Below are 27,599 nucleotides of genomic sequence, written 5' to 3'. Positions count from 1 at the left end.
CACCCGCGCATATTATTGGAGAGGGCTGCGTGAGAGGTGGGAGAGGATGGAGAGTGGAAGAGTGAAAGAGAGATGAAGGGAAGGGCAGATATGGAGGAGGGAGGAGTTAGGGTCCTCATTGTGTTCCTCATTAAGCCATGGGAGACTCAGAGAGGCTGAGAGATGAGATGAGAGGTGTCAGAGTTAAATGTCAGGTCTGGGAGGGATGTGGCTGACTTTTGAGAAGCCCCACATACACAGACACACACATTCTGGTTTTGGTGGATTAGAAGGACAGTTTTTATAACAAGCTTATTTCAACACTAACCAGACACCCCTTTCCACTCATGCTAAAAATTTGAAGTGAATCTTAAAAAAATCTATTTGAGCCATGAACCACAAATCTCACTTCAAAGTTGTAATAAACACATCAGAACTCAAAATACAAGAACCTGACGTCACACACACACACACACACACATTCAGATAGAGAGAGGGGATCTGCTGCTTGCTGAGTATCCTCTCAACTTCTATCCTCCTCCTAACTCCTTCGTCCCTTTTTCTCCTCAACTCACCTAGTTTTGCCACCTCAATCTTTCACTCATTACGCCAAAACTCCTTGGTGCCGTTGTAAAGTGAGTTGTTGGTTTTGAATAGCTTCAGCTACTCCTGTGGTGTAGATGATGGCTACTTCCATCAGCTAATTTCAAATTCTGCCCATTGGAGGAAGAGAGGAAAAACTGCTGGCAGACTTCCACTGCTATGATGAAATGTTTCCACCAAAGGTGGTGTGAAGCTTTGAAGTGCAGTCTCTCATGCCTGTATTCCAGGCAGTTTCCTCTTCTGTCTGTGTCTGCAAGTTTCTCTGTGGTTTTTATGCTTATTCTTTGGTCCTTTTTCCTACAATCTCGGGGTACCTTCTCTCATTTTCCATGTGACTCTTCTCTGTGATATAAGCTGAAAAGGCAAGCATATAACATACAAGTAAAGGTCGTAAAGCACAAACTTTGTGGAGCAAACCCTTTTAAAATCTTACACCATACAGTATTATGAGTTTGGACAAGTTGTAGGTCATCGGGTATAAAGATACTTTAAGCATTGCTGTGTTTTTACTTTTTATTTTCTGTATTTTTCGGAGAATAAATCGCTTTTATGACTAGGGTCATTTGGAGTATTAGTTATATATAAGTTATAACTAAGTTATAAGTTATGTTGAGTCTCATTTCAGTTAAATTGTTGCAGTGAAATGGAAATGATATTTTGGGTTATGCCTTTTTTTCATGTATCGCAAGTTATATCGTCATCTCAATTAATCATTAATATTGCAAATTGTGAGTTTTCCTCATATTGTGCAGCCCTATATATATATATATATATATATATATATATATATATATATATAAGTCACACTGGAGTATAATGCTACATTCAAAAGCAAATAAAAGGTTTCATGCAGTAGATTTTCTTTTATCCATGGATTCACCTCTATTTTCTCCCTGTAAAGCCTACTACATCAAATAATTGACAGAAAATTCTATTTTATTTTAATTCATATGTTTAAACTCTTTGAAATCCACAAAGAAGAACTTCAATATCATCTCTTTAAAAGATATAGATCGTATCGTATGAAGAATTATGCATTATGAAGAATTAATTATCAACAAATTTTGCATTTTTTTAATACAGTAATCAGCCCACTCCGGCCCCATCAGTGATGGCGGGTCAGGAGGGGGCTGCGAGGGTGAGAGCAGGTAGCGCGGAGGGCCACACAACGCTGCTTGCAGTTGTAATAATAATGTTGTTTCCTCAAACTCTAAATGTTTAGAGACTGAAAAATTCTAGGAAAATTTTTCCCAGACGTGTTTCTTTTCGTCTATAGGTCAACCATTCAAATTAGACCCAAAAACAGCTCACAAGAAGCTCCGTCTGTCCAACGACTGCCTGACCATGGAGAAGGATGAGAGCTCGCTGAAGAAGAGTCACACCCCGGAGCGCTTTGGCGGCACCGGCTCCTACGGAGCTGCCGGAAACGTCTTCATTGACAGCGGTTGCCACTACTGGGAGGTGTTGCTGGGAGCGTCAACGTGGTAAGAGACCCATCTATGAATCTGCACGCAGGTTGTTTGGGGAGATTTAAATCACTGCTGTCATACAAATGAATGTCTCATGTCATGTGTGTATTGTAAACATTCTGTAACCTTTCCAACTTCAAAACGTTTTTTCCGCACAGGTACGCAATAGGCGTGGCTTATAAGTCAGCAGCAAAAAATGAATGGAACGGCAAGAACTCGTCTTCATGGGTATTCTCCCGCTGCAACAACAACTTTATGGTTCGGCACGATGGGAAGGAGATGCTGGTGGAGGCCAGCCTGCAGCTGCGGCGGCTGGGTGTCCTGCTGGACTACGACAACAACTCCCTGTCCTTTCATGACGCCATGAATTCCCAGCACATCCACACCTTTGAAATCTCCTTCCTCCTGCCGGTCGTACCCACGTTTATGATCTGGAACAAATCCGTCATGATCCTCTCAGGTCTTCCCGTCCCTGATTTTGTCGATGGGGTGGCCTCAGATCTTCAAGAGCACCAACAGCAGCAAATGGGCCTGTGCCGGCAAGAATCGCCGTATTTGACAGGGATGAAAACCTGTCACTGACCGGCGCGGAGACTCAGAGGTTGAGCTACCGGAGGATGACAGCGGGACAGAGCTTGGCTCAGATCCTCACGAGTGAACAAGCTGCTGTGGCAAAGAGTGTTGGAAATATGCACACGGGTCTGGAAAAACGTTAGTCTCATATTTCTTTGAAGCCATTCAGACTTCCACATATCCATTAACTCAGAACATCAGTGTGTTAAAGTCCCCTGAGGCTGCAAATTGATAGAGTTGGACCATTTCAGGTCCTCCTTTTTTATGTGAGGTTGCAGCTGATTTGACCCACAGGCAGAAGACCAAAGGTAAAACTCTTCATGTTGAGCATTTCCTGTTTATAGTTCTGTGACACAAACTGAAAGTTTCAATCAAATACACTTTTTTTAACAGAAATTACTCGGCATAGATGCAGATGGAGCTGCTGCCTCACTAACTACTGACGTTTTTTTTATTGATGCATTTCTGTCACTCAAGTTTCAGCAGCAAGTTTGAACAAAAACCAAATTGGCTTTAATAACATGACAGAAAATACAAATGGATGAGGCTTTTTTTGAATAACAGAAAACCGTAAAATGAGAAACGTAAACCACTCTGTCATCTGTTTACTCATTATTTTATAAAAATAAAAAAAACATCAAGGTCAGCTGTTTTTCAAATTCATACCTCTTTTTTTCACTTCCATTAAAGCTCAATAAATCACATCCTTTGCTGCTATTACAATTCTTTATCTTTTACGATTAAGTTTGTACTGAAAAAAAGGTTCAGGAAATGTAACTTGTAATTTAAATTATCTTTGCATAAGTAGAATGCTGACAGGAAGCCAGATTTTCCTCTTGAAAATCAAAAAATATTTGTAAAGCAATATCTTTTTAGGAAAAGTGTCAGTGATCAACAAAGCAAAAAGTTTGAGTTTCAATTAGCTAATTCCGAAAACTGTTAAGGCAGCTGGAGTTACAGGAAGAGTTGGAAATAAAAAAAAAAAATAAAAACACATATCTATCCTGAGTTGGTATGTTGCCTGAAAAGCTGAGGTGTTTACAAATAAGGATGCATTTTAATGCATAGGTTGACCAAAAAACAGAATAAAAAGGTGCAATTCATAAATTAACCACAAGCACACAGGCAAATAAATCCTAATTTACTGTATTTTTCACACTAAAGGAAGAACCAGATTATAAGGCCCACTTTCATCGAATGGAAGTTTTTGAATTTTTATAGCATATAAAAGGCAAATTTAATTATAAGGCGCATTAAGGGCGACAAGATTTAGAGATCTTCTGTTAGGCAGTCAGACTTTATGTAACTTCAAAACTTGTTTGTGAAATGCAACACTTTAGCGACGTTGACCTATTCACAATTCCTGTAACTCCCAACCTTGTTTGCTACTAAAGAAAACAACTGGCATTAAGATGGAGTGCGGTGTACCTCTCAAAATCGACATCAGAAAGCACAACTAGAATAATCCATATATAGAACACTCGGGATTACAAGGCGCTATCGTTTGTCGAAGAAAATTAAGACTTTTATGTGTCCCTTATAGTGAAGAAAATGCGGTATTACTGATTTAAAATTACCATAGAAATAAAGTTAGTTGCGATGCTTTTTCAGAAATCTTTTCTTACCTCAGTGGTGGAATTTTATTTACCCACAACAAAAGTTTTATCTTAGAACTGTCCACTAATGGGGCCAAAACTAATATTTAGGTTAAAACTAATGTCTAGAATAAAATCAGCACCTCTAAAACACCATGTTCACATAAAAACCCATTTCACACAAAAAACATAATTTTCCAACATCCCATCCTTTAAAATAGCAATAAGAAAGCTAAAACTGAGGTGGAAAATTGAAGAAATCAGTGTCAACACCTTGAATATATATACTTTAAAGTTATTATGTGATGTGAAGCAGAGAGAAAACTCTGATTTTGGGATGTCTCTTTTGATCAGAGTTCTTGCATCCTGTCTAACAGGGTAAATGGAGGTGGAATAATTGGCATGGCTTTCTCATTTGTAAGTGTACATTAGGAATCCAGTTCCTATTCGAACCCACACAATTATTAAAACTTGCAGATGACTCAGATGCTGGTTGAGAAGTGGGTTTATAAATATCCTGTTGTTGCTGTGCATGTGTTGTATCTTTCCGTGTCCATCTATGACTTTAGTCTCCTTGGTCAGAGATTTGACCCGCTGGGTCCCACTTGCAACTTCCAGGGAGTATTAATGTGGCCTCAGATGTTCACATGGGGAGAGTTGGCATCATGCGGATACTCCGAGTGTATAAACTGATTTATTTAGAACAAATGTGTTATTTATGGCAGAAAAAAAACAATGTACTTTTGGTATTGATGGCACCATGTTCATGATGCACTTTTGAATTAGCACTATTTCTCCTAGTGTGTGGTGAAGTAGATGAAACCAAGTGACAGGGCAGTGATGGGGAGGGCAAGCGACAAATCTACTGCTGCTTGTGTTCACTTTCTACGCTTTCATCTTTATTTGGGGGAATATTCCCAAATTAGCCATGTCTGGAAATAGTAAAGACATTGAAAGACAGTAGTCCCTCAAAAGCACTTTGGAACATAAAAAAACTACAATTTTCAGTGTAAAAGTTATTTTTTATTTTGTTATAAACACAGCCACGGACTTTCCCTCCTCACCACATTTTTCAGCAGCTTGAATTGTAAATAAAAAAAAGTTAGAGATTTTTTCATTTTATTATGATAAGAACTGAAAACTGTAACTTTTCAGGGATGAGCAGAGTTATGAGTTGATTTAATGTGTTTCACACTGTCAACAACACTGTTTTGCTCACACACACACGTCACGTTCTGTTCAGGTGGAGATCGATGCATGACACATTGTGAAATCCCAGGGAAATTCAACTTCCTCTGTCAAATATTTCTTTGTCTGGCTGAACATTTTACCCACAACTGCCTGACCTAAATTTCCTTTTCCTTCTTTATTTTTCCTGCCATCATTCTCTGGCTGGAGCTTTTATTTTCTTAGTGTTTGGATTTCTCGGCCTGGTGCAGGTGGACGGCTGATCTTCAGGTAGCAACGCTGATTCAGACAATCAAATGTGTGATGTATATTGTTGCGAATGCAGATTTTAAAGATGACTTTGCAGGAAAAGTTTTCACGTTGAGTGATGATGAAGGGTGGGTTTAAGGAAAAAAAAATAGTTCAGACCTTTGAATTTGAGCTGAAACATGTCCTGTCTCATCACCATGCATGTTGTCAGTGTTGACTCTTGTAAAAATATTTATTTTTCTGGCAGGTTGTAATAGGATTGGCTTGAAAAAATCATAAGAAATACTTCAATTAAAGCACAAGCCTGGATCGAATTTTCTTTCCTGCATCGCAAAAATCCCATCAAAGTAAAAATCTGCCCGTTTCATCTTCCAACATCAGCATCCGTGACCTCGACGCGATTGAGGCGCATTTTACAATAATCAACAGGTCAAAGGTCACTCATCATGAGTCATATCACCTGGCTTTGGGTATATCTCATCATCTTGTTGAGTAATGTCAGTCACAGACCCTGAACGCCCCCGTGGGTTGATTTGCGATCTGGACTGACAGACTCGACTTATCCGCGCGTGTTCTTGGCTGGGTCGCTGCATGATGACGCGACCTTGCTGCCGGTTCATAACTCTCTCCTTATCTTGACGAGCTGATGAGCTGTCTTATCAAGGCAAAAACTATCATCAGTCTCTTTTTTTAATTATTTTTATTTTACAATGAAAAAATGTCATTTCCGTGCATATCCGTACTCCTGTTTTTGTGTCACAAGTCAGTATAGTAAAATTTACAAAGATTTTCAAAAGCTACCCCCTCCTTGTAGTGCAGTGTTGAAATCCTAGAGAAAATGCAATAGATTCCTCTCATTTTTCTTTTTTTTTTGTTGGGTAATTTGGGGGATTTAGGTTTTTTTTGTTTTTAACAACCGAACAAAAAAGTTTTCCTCTCCTTTTTTGGCACTGGGACCTTGAATAACGGAGCAATCAGAGCAGTTTTGTCTTCATGTAATGCTTTCCGTTTCCAGAGATATAAAAATTACTTTAGTCAGAGAGGAATGTAAATCATAGGGAGGAAATATATATTATATAAAGTTGTATAATAAACAAAATATATATGAACCAATGTTATTTATGTGAAGTCCAATAAAAGATCTGACTGCAAAGAGTTCTGACTCAGTTTGTCTGCATCCCTTTAACCATTTAGGGTTCATAAGGATCACACAAACGTCAATGTGTCTTTTTCTTGAGAATTAGCTCCATCTGTTGTTAATGGCTCGAGTTCCTTGTTATACGATCCACGTTCCAACTCTGAACAACTGCCCTGCAATGAGGGGTCACACTTAACACTCTGATATCCCAGGGCCAAACGATTTACAAAAGTGAATAGTGCTGACATTAAAACTTGCTTATAAAAAGGGAAAAAGGAATAAAAGATGTCTTCTTTTGGTCACATTTAAGGAAATATCTGGTGTCTGATGGATGTGGAATAACTGCAACAAAAACTAAGAGGCTGCAGACGAGAGCATTTACGTTTTTTTATATATATAAACAATCAGAGAAACAGTTAAAATGAATTCTTGATTTAAAAAAATCTGATAAACGAAAGAGGATTTGGCCAAGGGGAAAGCCCCAGAAACGTTATTAATAGTGATGTTACAATGAAGCTTAGGTCTTCCTTCTGCATGTCAAACACAGAAGATTCAGCACACAGCATGCAACAAATGACAGAATACAGGTTTTTAAATGAATGGTTTTTTTTGTGGTTCTGTCTCACAAATTATGATAATTAATTTTTTTGTTAGTTTAAATTAATGGCTCAAATTAAATTAACTTTTTTTTTTTAGACTTTTAGCCCAGAGGTCTGCAAACTGAGCTTCCAACGTGACTCCACTGGTGTGTGAATGTGTGTGATGGTCATAGTAGGTCATAGGTCATAGTATTTTTCCACGTATATTCACGTATGACCAATTTTTTTATCCGTGCAATATGCGCAAAATGCACAGTGACTGTGTATCACATTTGAACTGTTGTTTTATGCTCCTCAACAATATTTATTAGCTAAACAGAGGGGAGTTGTTAAGAAAATCAATTTTTTGTATTCTTTATATACTATTTCTATTGAATCATAAGCCAATGAAGTCCTAAAGTTCATGTTCAGGTTCACAGCTGTGGTAAGCAGGGAAAAGAATAACAGCACACTAATGCGTTACTCTTTAAGAGTATGTTACCTTAAGTGGGATGACCCTATGAGACAAAACACATATTTTATTTTGAAAGGAATAGCCTCTGTATAAAACTAACTAGAGAAATTACAAATTTTCATTGTGTCAAACAAAGATATAATTTAAGACATCATTTCTATATATTTTGAAGAAAAAAAACATTACAAATACTAGGCATTATCACATAAATGGGTGAAATAAGACTTTGTGGCTCCTTCAAGGTTTTGATCAGTGGGAATTATACCCAGATGGCTCATTTTGTGTTGCAGACCCCTCTTCTAGCCTATCATGTGTTAACACATGAGTAATATACTTTTTGATGTTCCTACACAAAAGACAATCCCTACAGTTGTGCTGGATTTTTGCCGGTGCAGGTACCATAACCGTTCAGCCTGCAACTACCGTTCGGGGTCCTTTCAACTGAAGGTAACGTCACACTACGGTAACCCCACTTGGACAAACTCTCTACAAATTTTCGTTTCACGTTCCCTTTTGTAACCTAAAGTTATTTTCCCTCATAAATTGTGTCTGACAATATTCTTTGTAATTTTTGTAAAGAGATTTTGCCACAATCCGCTTGTTATTCCAGTTTAAGTTTAGCCATTGCTGAAAAAGTTGTTAGCACGGCTAAATGTTGTTCTTTCGGGTCCGTTCTGCCAATACTAAAGCACTGGCGCACGGATTAAAAAAACTATAAGCGAACATGAATTTAATAATGATTATAACAATAATAAAGGCACGTTTGTTTACAACAGACTTCATAATATTTTCTTCTATGGTAGTATTGTTATTTGTCCAGACCAATCACTATCTGACACATCATCGGACCAACGGACAGACAATCACATAATGTGATGTCAGCATTAGTCCCAGGACCCGGAACGGAAGTTCCAGGCTGAACGGTTATGGTACCTACACCGGATAACACCAAAATGATTGACAAGTAAGTTTGAAGCTGTGAATTTCCATTAAATGTTCAAATAATTAGCAGGCAGTTAAAAAAAAGACTGCAGATCCTCTCCATCTGCTTCTTCATGCCTTTCACCAGCTAGCATCCAAGTTACTGAAGCAACCCCTAATTACCTTTCTAATTGTGGTCTAATTAGAACCCCCCGTGTAACTCATTAAGCCATTTGTCACCAAAGCTGCTAATGTGGCTTAAAACCGTTTTCTAATTACAAAGACAGAGAGGGTTCAGAGGAGTAAAAACTTAGCATATTAATACTTGTAGCAGTGATCAATTTTCTATCACCACATCAATCTGAGCTACCTTGAGGTTTACTTTCTTTTTCATCGTATCAGGGGCCGACTCAGGACTCTCAGTCCTGAAGCCATATGGAAGTCACCATATGGCTTGACATATGTATATATATATATAATTATTATTATTTTTATTTTTTTTATGTCCTCCATTATAAGAAAGATGCCGCAAGAACATGTTAAAGACACCTAAAACAATTTTCATTGGAGTGGGTCTTTAAAGATATATTCAACAGTACACACAGTTTGTTTTTTTAAACCCGCAACACCAAAGTGGAGTTAATGCAAATCAAGACTTCCATGTTTGCAATAAAGCGTCACTTTTCCCACAGTACTGAAAGACGTGATTTGCATTCACTTAATCCAACCTCCTTGAAAAAAATCCTGACACATTTGTCATCCATTGTGAGCTCCCATCTGTGTGTCAGAGATGTGTCGGGGCTTGCTGCGGCTCTGTCGCCGCTACAAGCCCACAGCTGGATGTAATGAGCTGAGAATCTGGCACCGTATCACTGCCACACAACCGCTCCTGCTCCAGCCCTCACACCTGCCCCGTGTGCAGTGATACTCATGCAGGGTGATGATTTTGCTGCCATCTGCCTTGCAGAAAGGCAGCCAGTTAATTTAAATCTGGCTGGTTCAGAGGGCTAATCTGCTCTCACACGGGAGAGTGTGACACTGCGAGTGGGAGTTCTCAGTCCTGAACCTGTTTTCTCTGTAGCCCACTTCTATGTGGGTGGTTTTAAATGTATGATTTTGAGGTTGTTGTTTTTTTCTTCCTCTGCTTCATTTCCAGGTACTTAACCTTTGTTTTGAAACATTCTTCAGAGAATTAGACTCTTTGTATGCTTTAATACTATGTGCATACACACACACACACACACACACACATATATATGTATTTTATATATATATATATATATATATATATAGATAGATAGATAGATAGATAGATAGATAGATAGATAGATAGATAGATAGATAGATAGATAGATAGATAGATAGATAGATAGATAGATAGATAGATAGATAGATAGATATAGATATATAGATATATAGATATATAGATATATATATGTATATATATATATAGATATATATATGATTTTTGGCCTTTCTGGTCCACACAAAGCATAGCATATAACAATGAAATTGAGATTTAACACGATGCTGGAGAAAAATTGTCTCTCCTTAAAGAAAAAATAAATACATCTGTAGATGTCTAGGTTCTGTTATTCTCAATCTTAGGGTGTATTCAGACTGGACCCATTTGGTTCGTTTAAAGTGACCGAGAGTTTGTTTTCCCTGACAATTTGGAACAAATTTTCAGTCTGAGTGCACCCCAGCAAACAGCCGTTTTGTGACAAAAAATGTTTTAATTCTAAAACATCTATATCAATGCCTTTATCTTCACCAATTACTACTACTAAATCTGTCTGATACATTTACAACATCTGTAACACCAATGATTTAAATCAGCTTTATAGGCTCACTGACACACCGATGAGTTTGTTTAATGACCTGTCTTGAATTAATTTGACAAAAGGTCAACAAACACACAAAAACATGTTTTTGTAAGTATGAAGAAGTAATGTTTCAAAACTAAAACATTGATCACATTCATCAACTGATTTTTAGCCTTTCTGGTCCACACAAAGAAAATGCATTAAAGTGACACGAAAAAGATTATTTTCATGAATTAAGTTATTTCAACAGACATCTGTTTGTTTGAATTGTTTAAATAAATCATTGGGGATTTAATTTTCTTACTTTGTTTTGTTATATCACAAAAAAACTTAAACAACTCAAAGACAATTTGAACTTTGTTTAAAGCAATGTATATGACAGTGAGCATTTTACTAAGACAGTTTGTTGTAAAGTGACTGTGATAGTAGATCCTGCAGTGGTTTGGATGTAAATGCCAAAGGCTGTATGACTAGCAAGTTGAGTGAGTGAAGGTGCTCAGCAAACAGTCAATACAATTGTGCAGCCACGTCTTCCCCTTTGTTCTGCTGCATTTCTATCAGAATGTCGAATTTCTGCTTTTATGGAAATGCAAACACCTAGGAAGTGTTTCACAGCTTAACCCTTGTGCTATCTTAGATGACCCCACCCTTACATTGACGTGTTCTCCCTACCATGACTTCTTTCTCTTTCGGCTTTTCCCATCAGGGGTCGCCACAGCGAATCATCCTTTTCCACCTCACTCTATCATGGACATCTTCTGCCCTAACATTAGCCAACTTCATGTCCTCTGTTAAGACATCCATGTATCTCCTCTTTGGCCGTCCTCTTGCCCTCCTGCCAGGCAGCTCCATCTCCAACATCCTTCTACCAATATATCCACTATCCCTCCTCTGAACATGTCCAAACCATCTCAGTCTGGCTTCTCTGACTTTGTCGCTAACACAGGCAACATGAGCCGTCCCTCTGATGTACTCGTTCCTTATCCTGTCTAACCTGGTCACTCCTAAGGAGAACCTCAACATCTTCATCTCCGCTACCTCCATCTCAGCCTCTTGTCTCTGTCTCACTGCTACCGTCTCTAACCCATAGAGCAGAGCTGGTCTCACCACTGTCTTGTACACCTTTCCTTTGAGTCTTGCTGGCACTCTTCTGTCACACAACACTCCTGACACTTTCCTCCAACCGCTCCAACCTGCCTGCACTCGCCTCTTCACCTCTTTTCCACACTCCCCATCACACTGAACTGTTGACCCCAAGTACTTAAACTCCTGCACCTTCTTCACCTCAGCCCCCTGTAACCTAACGCTTCTACCTTGATCCCTCTCGTTCAGACACATGTATTCTGTCTTACTACGACTGACCTTCATGCCTCTTCTTTCCAGAGCAAACCTCCACCTCTCTAGCTGTTCCTCCACCTGCTCTCTACTCTCACTGCAAATTACAATGTCATCCGCAAACATCATTGTCCAGGGAGATTCCTGTCTTACCTCATCTGTCAGCCTGTCCATCAGCATAGCAAACAAAAAAGGACTCAAAGCTGATCCTTGGTGTAGTCCCACCTCCACCTTGAACTCCTCTGTCTGACCTACAGCACATCTCACCACCGTCATACTTCTCTCATACATGTCCTGAACTACTCTGACATACTTCTCTGCCACTCCAGACGACCTCATACAGTACCACAGCTCCTCCCTCGGCACCCTGTCATACGCCTTCTCTAAATCTACGAACACACAATGCAGCTCCTTCTGACCTTCTCTGTACTTTTCCATCAACATTCTCAAAGCAAAAATGGCATCAGTGGTGCTCTTACGGGGCATGAAACCATACTGCTGCTCACAAATCTCCACCTTCTTCCTAAGCCTGGCTTCCACTACTCTTTCCCACAGCTTCATTGTGTGGCTCATCAACTTTATTCCTCTATAGTTGCTGCAGTTCTGCGTGTCACCCTTGTTCTTAAAGATCGGAACCAGAACGCTTCTCCTCCATTCCTCAGGCATCTTCTCACTCTCTAAAATCCTATTGAACAACCTTGTTAGAAATTCCACTGCTGTCTCTCCTAAGCACTTCCATACCTCCACAGGTACGTCATCAGGACCAACGGCCTTTCCGCTCTTCATCCTTTTCAGAGCCTTCCTAACCTCATCCTTTCCAATCTCTGCTACTTCCTGCTCCACAACAACCACATCTTCCTCCCTTCATTCCCTGTCATTTTCCACGTTCATCAGCTCCTCAGAATACTCCTTCCATCTTTTCTGTACACTCTCTTGGGTTGTTAGCACCTTTCCATCTCTGTCCTTAATCACCCTTATCTGTTGCACGTCCTTCCCATCTCTGTCTCTCTGTCTGGCTAGCCTGTACAAGTCCTTCTCTCCTTCCTTTGTGTCTAACCTGTCATATAGCTCATCGTAAGCCTTCTGTTTGGCCTTTGCCACCTCTCTCTTCACTCTACGCTGCGCTTCCTTGTACTCATGTCTACCTTCCTCAGTCCTTTCTACATCCCACTTCCTTTTAGCCAACCTCTTCCTCTGGACGCATTCCTGTACTTCCTCATTCCACCACCAAGTCTCTTTACCGTCTTTCCTCTTTCCGGATGACACACCTAGCACCTTCCTACCTGTTTCCCTGATAGTTTCTGCTGTAGTTTCCCAGTCATCTGGAAGCTCATCCTGACCACCCAGGACCTGTCTCAACTTCTGCCTAAATTCCTCACAAGTTTCTTCATTCTGTAGCTTCCACCACTTGGTCTTCTTTTCTGTTTTCCCTCTCTTCTTCTTCCTGACCTCCAGAGTCATCTTACACACCACCATGCGGTGCTGTCTGGCTACACTCTCTCCTACCACCACTTTGCAGTCAATAACCTCTCTCAAATGACCTCGTCTACATAGGATGTAGTCCACCTGGGTACTCCTACCTCCACTTCTGTATGTCACTCTATGTTCCTCTCTCTTCTGGAAGTAAGTGTTGACTACAGCCATTTCCATCCTCTTCGCAAAGTCCACCACCATCTGTCCCTCCAGATTCCTTTCCTTCACACCAAACCTGCCCATCACCTCCTCATCACCTCTGTTGCCCTCACCAACATGCCCATTAAAGTCTGCTCCAATAACAACTCTCTCTCCTCTGGGGAAACTCTGTATGACCTCATCCAACTCACTCCAGAATCTCTCCTTCACTTCTAGCTCACAGCCAACCTGTGGCGCATACCCACTGACTACATTCACCATCACCCCTTCGATTTCTAACTTTAAGCTCATCATCCTGTCTGAGACTCTTTTCACCTCTAGAACACTGTTTACAAACTCCCCCTTCAGAATCACTCCTACCCCGTTTCTCTTCCTATCAACACCATGATAGAACAGTTTGTATCCTCCTCCAATACTACGTGCCTTGCTGCCCTTCCACCTTGTCTCCTGCACACACAGTACATCTACCTTCCTTCTCTCCATCATGTCTGCCAGCTCTCTGCCTTTCCCTGTCATTGTGCCAACGTTAAGAGTCCCTATTCTCAAACCTATGTTCCTGCCTTTTCCCTTCTCTCTCTGGCCACGGGCCCTTCTGCCTCCCCTCTTTCTTCGACCAACAGTAGTCAAATTTCCACCGACACCCTGTAGGTTAACAGCATCGGTGGCGGTCGTTGTTAACCCGGGCCTCGACCGATCCGGTATGTCTAAAGTGTTGTGGATGATTCGCATGGTTATTTTGGCAATTTTTACGCCGGATGCCCTTCCTGACGCAACCCTCTCTATTTATCCGGGCTTGGGACCGGCACAGAGGCAACTGGCTTGCAACCCCTGTGGCTAGATTGCAACCCCTGTGGCTAGATTTTCTCCCTACCATGACAAAGGTGGATAAAGGTGGAAAGATTTCACGTAATCCATGGACACCAGTGAGGATCACAAATCATTGAAGAAAAAAGGTTCAGCGCACTGTCTAGGGCAGGGGTCGGGAACCTTTTTGGCCAAGAGAGCCATAAACGCCACATATTTTAAAATGTAATTTCGAAAGAGCCATACAATAATGTTGTCACAACAGAAGCAGAACAAGATACCCGCTGGGCTGAACATTTTCAGGAAGTTTTGAACAGAGATCCACCACCAGAAGGAGCAGAAATTCCAGAAGGAAAGACAGACCTAGACATCAACACAGACCCACCAACAAAGGAGGAAATTGTTTCAGTTATCAAGTCACTGAAAAGCAATAAAGCACCAGGTCACGACAATTTGAATGCTGAACTGTTCAAGACGGACACAGACACAGCATCAAAAATATTGCAACCTTTTTTCAAAACCATTTGGATATCAGCAAGCATACCAGAAGAATGGACTAAAGGTGTAATCATCAAAATTCCAAAGAAGGGCACACTCAGCGAATGTAACAACTGGCGCGGTATCACCCTTCTGTCCATCCCCAGTAAGATTATGGCCAAGATAATCATCAATAGGTTATCGGAAGCTGTGAATTCAACACTTAGGAAGGAACGAGTCGGTTTTAGAAAAGGGAGAAGATGCACGGAACAGATTTTTGCTCTGAGAAACATAATAGAACAGAGTGCTGAATGGCAGCAGCAGCTCTTGGTTAACTTTATAGACTTTGAAAAAGCATTTGACAGTGTGCACAGAGACAGCTTGTGGCGAATCTTGAGGGCTTATGGAGTACCGACCCACATGATAAAACTGATTAGAAGCTTCTATAACAATTATAGATGCTGTGTGGGAGGAGGTGACATCTGGTTTGAAGTGAAAACTGGAGTCCGTCAAGGATGTGTGATGTCAGCTCTCCTCTTCAACGTAGTGATAGACTGGGTGATGAGGCGCACGACTGAAGCAGGACCAACTGGCATCAGATGGACACTCTTCTCCACCCTTGAGGATCTCAACTTTGCTGACGATCTGGCACTGATCTCTCATATTCACCGACACATGCAAGACAAGACTGACCGTTTAAGCCGATTTGGATCCCAGGTTGGTCTCAAAATCAACCAAAGCAAGTCAGCGATTTTGACCTTGAATACTACGTCACAGCCCCCCATCAAGGTCAATGATCAGAATTTACCATTTACTGAAAGCTTTACTTACTTGGGTAGCATCATCACATCAGAAGGTCAGAAGGTGGAAGTAATAAGGACATACAGAACAGGATTAATAAAGCAAGGGTTGCATTCATAAGTGTGAACAATATTTGGAAGACATCACAGTACAGCACTAAGACAAAACTGAAGCTCTACAGCAGCTGTGTTCTGTCAGTATTACTGTATGGAGCAGAGTGCTGGAGAATGACACAGCAGGACTTGACCAAACTTTCGACCTTACACACCAAAAATTTAAGGATGATATTAAGAATTTTCTGGCCCCAAAAGATCTGCAATGAAGATCTATTCTACCGCAGCAATCAAGAAGACATGTCATCAATTATCCTCAAAAGACGCTGGACATGGATTGGACATGTACTCAGGAGTGAAGACCATACAATAATAAGGACAGCACTACATTGGACACCAGATGGAAAAAGAAAAAAAGGACGGCCGAAGATCACCTGGCGCCGAACAGTAGAAACCGAGCTGAAGGAATTTGGACACACCTGGGAAACCATTACCACCCTGGCCCGCGACCGTCAGAAGTGGAAAGATTTCGTTGCTGCCCTAAGCGTCTCAAGGCGTAAAAGGCAGTAAGAAGAAGAAGAATACAATAATGTAATGTCCCTTTCCCACACTGAGGCACGGAGACTTAACCTCTTTTAAGGTTCTTTATTCTGGTTACTGTAGACCGCAACGAACGCCGTACAATTAATTCATCAACTTATGAATCTCTCCAGCGAGATGAAAGCGCTTCTCCCAGCTTTATATTCCCCTGCTCCCGCTCCAGCCCTCCCATTTCCCTTATTCGGCCCATAGCTGAACCCCATTGGTCCAAATTACCTAACAACAGGCTGAGCGACAGAACTGAGAGCCAATCAGATATCTGCTTGATGCACCCTTCCCTTATATTGACGTGTTCTCCCTACCATGACAAAGGTGGATAAAGGTGGAAAGATTTCATGTAATCCATGGACACCAGTGAAGATCACAAATCATTGAAGAAAAAAGGTTCAGTGCACTGTCTAGTGGGTCTAGATCAGTGTTTTTCAACCAGTGTGCCGCGGCACACTAGTGTGCCGTGGGAGATGGTCAAGTGTGCCGTGGAGAAATTGCCCTCATTAATCATTCACTGATCTGAAAACATTTCCCATCTCCAGGATATCAGCTCTTTGTTCATCCAAACAGGCCCTGATAAAACACTGAGTAGTTAGGAATATGAAAGATCTTAAAATTACTTTTTCTTTGTGTTTATTTAATTCTATTAAAGACATTTTGATAAGGATTACGTTACCGCGATTTACCTGCAGCTATGACAGTTTGCGGAAAAGTTCCGTCCCTTTAACTGTCTCCACCAATCATTCTTGAAGGCTTAGTCACATGTCATCAGTCTGACCAATCAGAAGTGCTTAAAGTCTTCACTTCCTTGTTCTTAATTCTGCTGATAAAGTCGCTCAGTTCTAACAAAAATACCGGCTAAAGCTCTTCCTTAGCGGTGTAGCTTTCCACAGAGTCCGGTGTCAGACCGTGAAACAAGTGGACAATACAATAAATCTCAGAGACGCCAGTCTTTCTGCAAGTTTTCGGCACTTTTCACACTACATCTCCCATGATGCATTGGCTTAAAGAGCCAGTGTCCCAGCGCACAATGAGTTGTCCTTGCGAAACGCCTTGAAACCCCAACAAACAAACAGTTTCTAAATTCTTCTAATTTAACTTTCATTTCATCTCTTAGAAAAAACAGCCGCAACTTCCTGCTTTTCCGGCCACAATTATCACAAAAATACACGTGAGATTGCGGGCGGGCGGGGGGGGGGGGGGGGGGGGGGCTGTCGATCAATACAGACCATGAATTTCTGTTTTTTTTTTTCTTTTTGGATGCTGGTGTGCCGCGGGATTTTTGTCAAGGTTAAAGTGTGCCGTGGCTCAAAAAAGGTTGAAAAACACTGGTCTAGATTACCCAACTCCCAATGTTAAAGTGCCTAGGACAGCACAAGGGTTACAGTGCCTATGATAGCACAAGGGTTACAAGAGGCTTTTGACCAAAAAACAGAGATTTATGGAAAGATCTGAGATGATTTTGTCAAATCTGTTTGAATCAAAAATGATCTAAATCCCTCAGGCCTTAGTCTGTGGGTCACTTGCTACAGGAAAACAGACAAAGAAAAAAAGCATATCGTAACTTACATTAGTTCTGCTTTGTTTCATTTCTGATTCTAAAGGAAGTTTTGATTTAGATAGCTACTGGATTCTGTCAACCACATCAATCTATGACATTTGTGCGTGTCAAGACATTTGCCCTGTGACACATGTCCTTTGCAGTAAGGAAACCCAAGATGGGCCATTGACTTCAAAATAAAAGTTCCACTCCAATCATCTTTTAATATATTTTAAAAGTGTTCCCAGTGGTCTATAATTATAGATATATTGTTTTTAGACAAAAATCGTAGACATAGTTTTTGTAGAGTGGCAGTAGTTAATCAGAAATTCACCTCTGAGTTGTGGACGGGACCATTAGAGCCGAGCAAGCCTGGCCCTGCTTCCTATCATCTGCATTTACACGCTCTCCTGCTAGCTTGCAGAAGCTTAAAAAAATGAAATGCCACCTTCAGCCCTGTACATTTGACATTAAAGCAGTCTGGGGCCTGGAAAATGTTAAAGAACACTGATCTAAAACGTCTATATTTACCAGGACTCACATTAAAGTGCAATGTTAAAAAAAACGGAAGGAAGTTCTTGAAGACTTTGACTTTGGTTTAACCGGAGCTCTCCATGTGGTCCTGAAAATGTTTGATAAATGGAGAAATTACTGTTATGGTTTCAGTTTAAGAAAACTTTAAATCTGATCCCTTCAGATGAAATACAGATAAGGCAGTGTTGGATACAAACAGGCAAAAACATTTGATCAAACTAGTAAATAGAAAGCATCAGTGGACATTCTTGGAGCTTTGAAGCAAACAGCTACCAAAACTGTCTTTCTGTAGACAAGTCTGTGTGGCAGAATCTGTAAATCTGGGCTCCTAAGAGGAGATTTAGTACAAGCAGGGAGCTTTGCTGGCATACAGTCTCCAGCACTGTTACAGTATGTCTGTAGACTTGTGAGGTTTTTAGGAACAAAGACAAAATGATCCCCGATTGACTTTCCAGAGCTCCTGCAGAATTTTCACCTGAAGAAGAAATGTCAAATTGACTTCAGCAAATGTATTCAATGAAGCATGATGACACCTTGATCCATGCATGTCTGAAACGGGAAGCAAAAATCACTTAAATAATGCTCTATTATTATTATTAATATCCAACAGACTGATTTTTCTTTCTCTTCATCTTTCATTTTTACGAGGGTACATTTCATACTGAGGGAAGCCCATTAACTGCAAATGCTCTCAGCTTGTCATGTTGGGTAAATTGAATGCAGGTTATGATATAAGGCCCCGCCTGAGGATTCAACATTCTGGGTTTAAGGAGTTTGCTGCAGTTGATGTGCAGTGGGAGCAAAGGTCTCATAAAACTGTGTGGCAACAGCTCCATGACAAAACGATGAGAACCTTTTGCTCCATGGTAATCACTTCTGACTGAGTGTACCAGAGAATTGTTTGTCATTTGACAGTAATGAAACAAATGTAGGATTTCTTATTTTCGATACTATAAGGCTTAAAAACCTTATTTTCTACAAAAACAAAAAAGACAGATGCACAATGCACCTTTAAATTCTGTGCACTGTATAATGTGGAAAATACAGTACTATGATTTAGTGCTAAATTTCCTTCAAAAGTTTGCATCTTTAATTAAATTTAAAATGTGCCATCTCATATATTTTAATTTCTTGCTAACATTCCTGCATTTTCTATTGTGGCAACAAAGTAAAAAAAAATTGTAAATAAATACCATTTTATTTAAAACAACTGTTATCTGTATGGCAATATTGAAATCAAGTTTAAATGTTGTAAATTCTGAGTTTTACTTTAACATATAATGTAACCACTAAAAAAAGAGAACTGGTTTACAAGCTTTTCTTCTTTTGTTGGCTGCATTCAAATAAACAATAATAGGTATGGTTCAAAATATTGTAAATCAGGGGTTTTGTACAGAAAATTGTCATTCAAATCAATAGGCAGCAGCAAAGGCTATTTACTTATGTACAGAATATTTTTTGAAGGGTTTTGCAGCAGGTACAGCTGTCAACTTTTGGGACAAAACAAAAAAAGTTTTTAAAAAATTCTTCAATGAAGTTTGTTTTACTTCTTTAATTAAACTGAAATATGATTTTAGTAAAAAATATGTCACTGTTGCCAGCAACGTCAATTCTCTTTATTATGTTTTTTCTTGCCTTTGCTCCTTCTTAACTTCAAATGCTGACAGCAACAGAACAGTCATTTTTTTATGCATCTATTTTTGTTTCTTTTTTTGATTTTACTTTTTGAAAAATCTAAGAGAAAATCCTTTTCATTGTGAAAGGCATTCCGCATTTGCACTCTTTGACAGGATTTTACAGACAGAAATGAAATATTTACTGGTCTGTTTCTGCATCCATCAGAAATATTTGACCAGCTGTCTCCCTTCTAGTGATCCAGTCTGCCAGTATTGATCACATTGGTCTGAGGTGTATAAATCATAAATGCACCAATATTGCTTTTTTTGTTCTCTCATCCTACTTCAGTCTAAGTCTTTTTGTAGTGTTTTTTTTTCTTTAAGGTGTGTCCCTCAGAGTGGAGATGATGCTTGCAGCATTCAGAACATATCAATATTTTCCATCCACCTCCTGAATAGCCAAACCTTTTCACTCTGACAGTGTTCATGAGTGAGTTACACTTTTGTAGCCTATGGATCCTCACAAATCATCATCCAGTACACACTGAAGCAGGTAAGGTTTCACAACATTTAAACCAGCTCTAAATCTGATGGACTCATCGCTATAAACCACCCATTTGCTGCAATGCTGGCGTGTTTTCTTAATAAGATGACATTTCTAGACAGCCAAAATTTAAATGTCACCATGTTTGGCGAGCAAGTGTGTCACGTATTAAATATGGCTCATGGTCTGGCAAAATTGTGCAACTGTTTGATTGGTTTTTTTAAAGCACGTGTTTGCTGTAAAAAAATAAAAAGAAGGAGTTTGAGCAGCAAAACTCCAAAGGGTTTCAGTGAATAGATGTACAGAAAACAGTGAACGCAGACAGATGGGCTCAGATTTTCAAAATTAAAGATACCAAAAGAACTTGTACTTTAATAAACTGTCATTTTATGCTTTTGTACACTTAGAGTGTGCAATTAGCCAACCAAATAAGAAATAAAAGAATAGTTTCCAGTGCTTAATTTGAAATGATAAAGACAGAAGATTTTTACCTGCTTTTTACCTGTGTAGTAGTATTTTAGGTCACATTAGCAGAAGTTTAAGAAATTCTACCCAATGAAGTGTCTTTGTATTTGGTGCAAACACCATGTGTAACCCTTGTGCTATCCTAGGCACTTTACCATTGGGAGTATGGTCATCTAGACCCACTAGACAGTGCGCTGAACCTTTTTTCTTCAATGATTTGTGAACTTCACTGGTGTCCATGGATTACATGAAATCTTTCCACCTTTATCCACCTTTGACATGGTAGGGAGAACACGGTAATGTAAGGGTGGGGTCATCTAAGATAGCACAAGGGATAAATGCATCTCCTTCAGACGGTTTTTACTCATGAAAAGTACATTCTAAAACGTTGAGCAAATGTACAGCGGAGGAAATAAGTATTTGATGCCTTTCTGATTTTGTAAAGTCATGGCAAAAACTTCTGAGAATGACACAAACATTAGTATATGCAAATTGCTATTATACAGCTACTGTTCCAATTTCCAATATTTATGTAACTCTCAAAACTTTTGACCATGACTGTAGGTTTGCCCACGTAAAATTTTGAACAGAGATGGATATCACAAAGAAAATCTAGAAATCCACTTTAAAGACTTGATAGAAACTTATTTGCATTTATTGACAGGAAATATTTATTTGAACTCTCAAGCTGGAAAGACTTGATACATTGTAGTAAAACTCTTTTCAACAGCACAGAGGTCAGATGGTTCTTGTAGTTGATGATCAGGTTTCTGCAAATATCAGGAGGAATTTTGATCCACGGTTCTTTGCAAATGGCGTCTGTACCATTAAGGTCTCTCAGTCCTGCCGGATCTAGATGCATCTTACTCCACATTGTCTATTCTGTGTTTGGTGCACAATCACTGTAAACAATAATTTCCTTTCAAACTGGTTCCTACCAGAATTAATTTTAAACACAGCTCTGTGGAAGGTTAATAACTCCTGAAAAAAGTAAAACGTTAGAAGCTTAAACCATTTCCCATGCATCATGCGAGTATGCAATGTGTTTGTCGTGTAACCTTTTCCCGCGCGTCACATTATCCCCATAGATCTCACTCAAATATTCACAATTCAAAAAAATACTTTAAAAAAAACATTGTTTTAAATGCTACCCTGCCCTTAAAGATTTCTTTCGCACTTTATGTGGGATTTAAATGTGGCAGGCATGAACTGATTTGTCAATTCTTGCTTGTTTTTTTTTTTATTTTATGTAACGACTTTGTGATAATCCAGAGCAATCACTTTTCTTTTTCATCACTGGTCTCAATAAGTCATTCAAGCCTGGTAGTGAGATAAGAACATGTGAGAAAACTGTGGAAAAATTCAGTACAACAGAAGATAAATGACAAGAGCTCAGAGTTCAGGCACAGACAGTTGACAGTAAAAATAACATACATGCACAGCATTGAATGCGCCGTGCAGACTCCAGAGTCCAACACTTAGAGTGACAGCCCTGGAGGAAGAATCTCCCAGGAGACTCTCAGTCAGAGTAAATATTTAATATGTTTATAACAGCTTCACAATATAATGCAGTTCAGTCCAAGTTTTTTTACATGTTTGGATCTACATCGAAAGGCTAAAATGATGTTTTAGGACCGAACGTTTCACTTTTGAAACTGCTCTTGCAGTGATTACTAAGACCTGGCATTACCATAACTCCATTGAAAATTATTAGAATTACCAGATTAAAATTACTAGATGCTAAGCATGAGTAAAACCTAAAGCAACGGCTTCTTGCACAACGCTGTAATCCTGTTTGATAGATAATAACTCAGTTTTGCTGTAAAATCATAGTAGATATTTTGTTTGTATTGTTGTTGTTCATTAGTAAAATCAGTTTTATCTTTCTCGTCTTTTCCAAATTAAAAATATCCAGAACAGTAGAGCAAGGATGTACAAATCAAAGAGCCTCAATGCTATCAGTACACTTCTGTGTACAGACTGTGAGTCAGTGAATGAGGAGAGAGTGACTAAAGCAGTCAAAATGCCTCTATGCGCTCATGCTAATGCCCTTTCCTGAATTCATGTGTGCATGCCTGCCTTTTCCACGTAAGGCTAAAAGGAAAAAGGCACAGTGATGTACACTTCTCAATTTCATTACACTGCTCTGAAAGAATGAAGCTGGAGGTTTTTCACACGACAAAAACAGTTCTTTTGGTTGCTAAAAACAGTGCAAATGTATGTGATGACTAATATACGGTTGATTTTGGTGATGTGGTTTATATGAATGCTTCTGCTGATGCTTTGCATGCTTTGGATACTGTTTTTCATGGTGCACTGCGTTTTATAACAAACATGAGGTCACTAACCCATCACTGTCTTCTGTATGCTCGGGTAGGTTGGCCCTCCTTATCCCAGCGCAGACTGAAACATTGGTACCTTTTAATTCATAAATGCATTCTTGGGTTGGTACCGTCTTATCTCCAGCAGCTCATAGAACTGAAGAGCAGCAGCAGCTACAGCCTGCGCTCTCAGGACACGGTCCTGCTCTCTGTGCCCAGAGTGCGCACAGAGATGGTAAAAAAGGCTTTTAGATTTGCTGCGGCACAGTTTTGGAATGAACTCCAGAAAGAGTTTAAATTGAAAGAATTGATCTCCCTGGGCTCTTTTAAAAAACTTTTAAATGAACGTGAGACAAAGCTTTCAAATTGTAAATGCTTTATTTAAAACTGTCTTTTATGATTGAGTGTGAGTGTATATAAGTGTTGTGTGTTATTGTTGTGCTGCTGCCTCTTGGCCAGGACGCTCTTGAAAAAGAGATTTTTAATCTCAATGAGTTTTTATCCTGGTTAAATGAAGGTGAAAAAAAAAAAAAAAAAAAAAAAAAAAAAAAAGCCACCGCGCGATGGGGAGGCAAAGGAAGAATCTTCAAGATTAGCTGTCGCTGCCCGAGTTTTTTGAAAATCGTTAGTGTGGCCATCAATGAGTGCTGCAGTCAGGCAGCAATCAGTCAGGATGACACCTTTATGAAATCGGGCGACAGCTGGGCGGCCTCAGGGCGGTGGCAGCCAGATTGATGGCCAGCTGAAGCTCTGACTGGTGGATGTGTGAATGTCTCTGGACGGCGGCCGTCCATATCAAGTGCTGCCGGCCGCCAGGTAGACCCTGGGGGTGTATAAAAAGCAGGCCATTCTGCAATACTGGTCATTCGCAACTCAGATTTTGAGTACACATTATAATCTTGTCAATTTACACATTTTTGACATCATGCCTCCCAAGAAAGCACAATGATTTGTCTTCACACCATCATTCAGAACTTGTCAATATGCAGGTCTCTAAGTCGCTAAGGTGCTATCAGAGCCAAAATGAGTTATGTGCAGCATGAATGCCGTCTCTCTCCAATTTGGACCATTGGTCCTTCCCGGGCCCTGTGTTATTTTATAGGACATGGTTTCTGCAGAGCAGCAGGAATTCATTAGAAATTCACCTCTGAGTTGTGGGCGGGAATGCTGAGTAAGCTTGCCTTCATTTCCCATCAACCTTTCCTTTACACTCTTTTCCCCCAGCTTACACCTCCTCACACGCCCAACCTTACATTACTGATACATCAAAAAATGGTAAGCAATATTGGTGCTATCTAGTACAGCTTTGAGCCAGATTCCAGCTCGGACAGGGAAAATAAAGATGGAATGGATCCATTGGTCTGCAAGTGGATGCTTCAGAAAGGAGTGAGTTTATGGCTCGCCAATTGTAACAGCTCCGTCACTGCTACAAGCTTTTTCCTATGATCCAGATTCTCCACAATTTGAATGGATAAAATACTCAGAGATCTCAAATTCTATATATATATATGTCCTCTATCATGAGAGAAATGCACCAAGAATATGTTAAAAACACAATTTTCACTTAAGTAGGTCTTTAAGGATTCTAGATGTGCCTAGCAGTGCAGAAAAAACAGTAAATGTCCTTGAACGGAAAAAAAATTAAAGACTTTTTTTTTAAATAATTGGAAATAAAATCAGGCATGGAATGTTTGCAAAACTTAAAAAATGTCAATTACTGACTTAACCCAAAACCATTCAAATATATAAAGCAAAAAGCATCTAATATCAATTGACCAATGCTGTACCTTTTATTATTATTGAACATTTTACTATATTCTTTCTGTCTATTATTGGTTAGATAAAAGTCATGTAAACTGTCTGAGTTTCTCCAAGAAGTTGGAACATATTGATGTGGAAAAACCTTAACAGGAAAAGGTCTACTAAGAAAACATTTATTGTAAGAAATGGGGGAAAAAATGAAGATTTTATAGCACTAAAGCCAACACATTGGGAACAGTTTTAGCCAATTTTGATATGTTTATTAAAACTGTGGCTGATACTTTCTTGTGGAAGGTTACAGTTTTTTTTAATGACGTTTTAACAGCAATATGGAAACACTCATTGAATAATGATCCATACGGTGGAAATGGAACAAAAATAAATGTCTGTGGTTTTTCCCCTTGTGTTATTTTAGATGACCCCACCCTTACCATGACAAAGGTGGATAATGATGGAAAGATTTCATGTAATCCATGGACACCAGTGTAGATCACAAATCATTGAAGAATAAAGGTTCAGCGCACTGTCTGGTGGGTCTAGATGACCCAACTCCCAATGTTAAAGTGCCTAGGATAGCACAAGGGTTACCCCTTGTGCTATCCTAGGCACTTTAACAATGGGAGTTGGGTCATCTAGACCCACTAGACCAGGGGTGTCAAACTCATTTTGGTTCGGGGGCCACATTCAGCCTGTCTGATCTCAAGTGGGCTGGACCGGTAACATAAAAGCAAAATAACAGCTTTATTTGAATTTTTTTACTCAATTTGAAAAAATGCCTCAACCAACATACTAGCCTAATCACTTGGGGCCATGGATCTTAAATAAAATTAATTCCAATTTTTAAAAAAAGTTGGTCTATTCAATTTTATACAGACTGAATATTTTACATCTGACACTGAAGCAATACAGAAACTTTTCTTTATGGTGAGTCTCGTAGTGGTGCTGAATGTTGTATTCTTGGAGCACTGCGACCTGTTGATGACATACAAAGCATTCGGGTTTTGCATTAAGCTTCATGAAAGAGAAAAACGGCCAACGGTCCAATTTTCCTGGAAAGCTCTTCACTCCACTTCACTTTTTGACAACATTTTGCTCTTTAGGGTGTCACTACTGATCATCTTTATAGCAACGTAACAGCGGTAAAGCTCACAGGGAATCAAACTGCTTTTTACTCAGACACAGAGCTGTTATGTTTCACTTTTAGCATGTGCAGAGATATGCCGTTTCACCTGTTTTGCTCTTCCTTTGCTCCCCCTAGAGGCGGAATTGCACCACAGGAATGGACTAGAAACTTGCTTTCTTTTTTAAATATCCTTGTGATTTTTATTCTTCATGTGTGGGCAGGAAAAACCACCTGGCGGGCCAGAAACTGCCCGTGGGCCGTATGTTTGACACCCCTGCACTAGACATGTGGGTCTAGATGACCCACTGTCTAGTGGGTCATCTAGACCCACTAGACAGTGCACTGAACCTTTTTTCTTCAATGATTTGTGATCTTCACTGGTGTCCATGGATTACATGAAATCTTTCCACTTTTATCCACCTATCTCATGGTAGGGAGAACACGTCAATGTAAGGGTGGGGTCATAGGGTAGCACAAGGTTTTGAGAAAGTATCATTTATCTTCAGTTTAATAAATTGAGTCCAGATTATCTTATGTAAAACTGTTCTTTTGCTATAGATCTATCCTGAATGAATGAGTCTCCATGGACACATAGAACAGACATTAAAAATTGGAAACAATAGGAGGCAGTGAGCTGGAATTGTGTGACTCTGACTTTTATTATAGATCATAAGCCTGGAAAATTGAATACAAATATGAACTTTTGTGTGAATTTTCGACTAACTGTCTCAGTCAGGCAACCAGGTTAGAAGTGAGGATGTAGCAAGTCCTAAGGACATTTTTCAAGATGCATAACTAAAAGAGACCAGACACGGCAGACTGGGAATCACACAAGACACTCAAGACAGAGAGGGGTCCTTCAACACTGTCTGGCTTATCACTAAAGTGCAGCAGCTGAGACAGCTCAACAGGATCCACAGGTGAATGGGTGGAGTCACATCCAGCCTGCACAGAAACCCAGAAAAAATGAAAAAAACGAAATAATATTCAAACAAGCAAATCCTGACCTAACTCCAGGTCATCTGAACATGATATAAATAAACAGACATTCCAGTTTTGTAGCTGTGAAAGATGTGAAACCCAACCTTAAAAAAATGACATTTGGATAAAAATATTAAAAAGAAAACTGATGATAGGAGGATTACTCCCCAGAGCATTCAGAGTACAAATCAATATCTTGGAGTTTTGTTTTCAAGCTGTTAGCTCACTCTTTTATAGTATAGGCTGCTTTCAGTGTCTTATGTTTATACAGCACAACTTAAAAGGGGAAAAACACATTATAGAAGTGATTTATACATCAAGGACTGCCCTGCCCATGTAGAAGAAAACATTGTAAACTGTGCTAGAAATAAAACTTCACATTAGTCAATAACTAAGAGTAGAAACATGAAAGGGAAAAACCAACTGC

The 27,599-nt window shown here is 39.6% G+C and overlaps 1 protein-coding gene across 4 annotated transcripts in view; it reads left to right on the top strand.

Annotated features, from left to right (window-relative positions):
* mid2 (midline 2) overlaps window positions 1-6,811 on the top strand; it is a 181,003-nt gene extending 174,192 nt beyond the window's left edge. For all 4 annotated transcript variants that reach the window (XM_078954094.1, XM_023959096.2, XM_023959097.2 and 1 more), the window contains 2 exons: window positions 1,859-2,066; window positions 2,210-6,811. In XM_078954094.1, the coding sequence (XP_078810220.1) occupies window positions 1,859-2,066; window positions 2,210-2,633 (632 nt within the window). In that variant the 3' untranslated portion in view covers window positions 2,634-6,811. The remainder of the gene's footprint in view (window positions 1-1,858; window positions 2,067-2,209) is intronic.
* The last annotated feature ends 20,788 nt before the right edge of the window (window positions 6,812-27,599 follow it).

The sequence above is a fragment of the Oryzias latipes genome, chromosome 10 (assembly GCF_053564925.1).
Source record: "Oryzias latipes strain Hd-rR chromosome 10, Olatipes_Hd-rR_3.1".
Taxonomy (NCBI): Eukaryota; Metazoa; Chordata; class Actinopteri; order Beloniformes; family Adrianichthyidae; genus Oryzias; species Oryzias latipes.
Note: the sequence above shows the minus strand (reverse complement) of the source record. Positions and strands in the feature narration are given on the sequence as shown.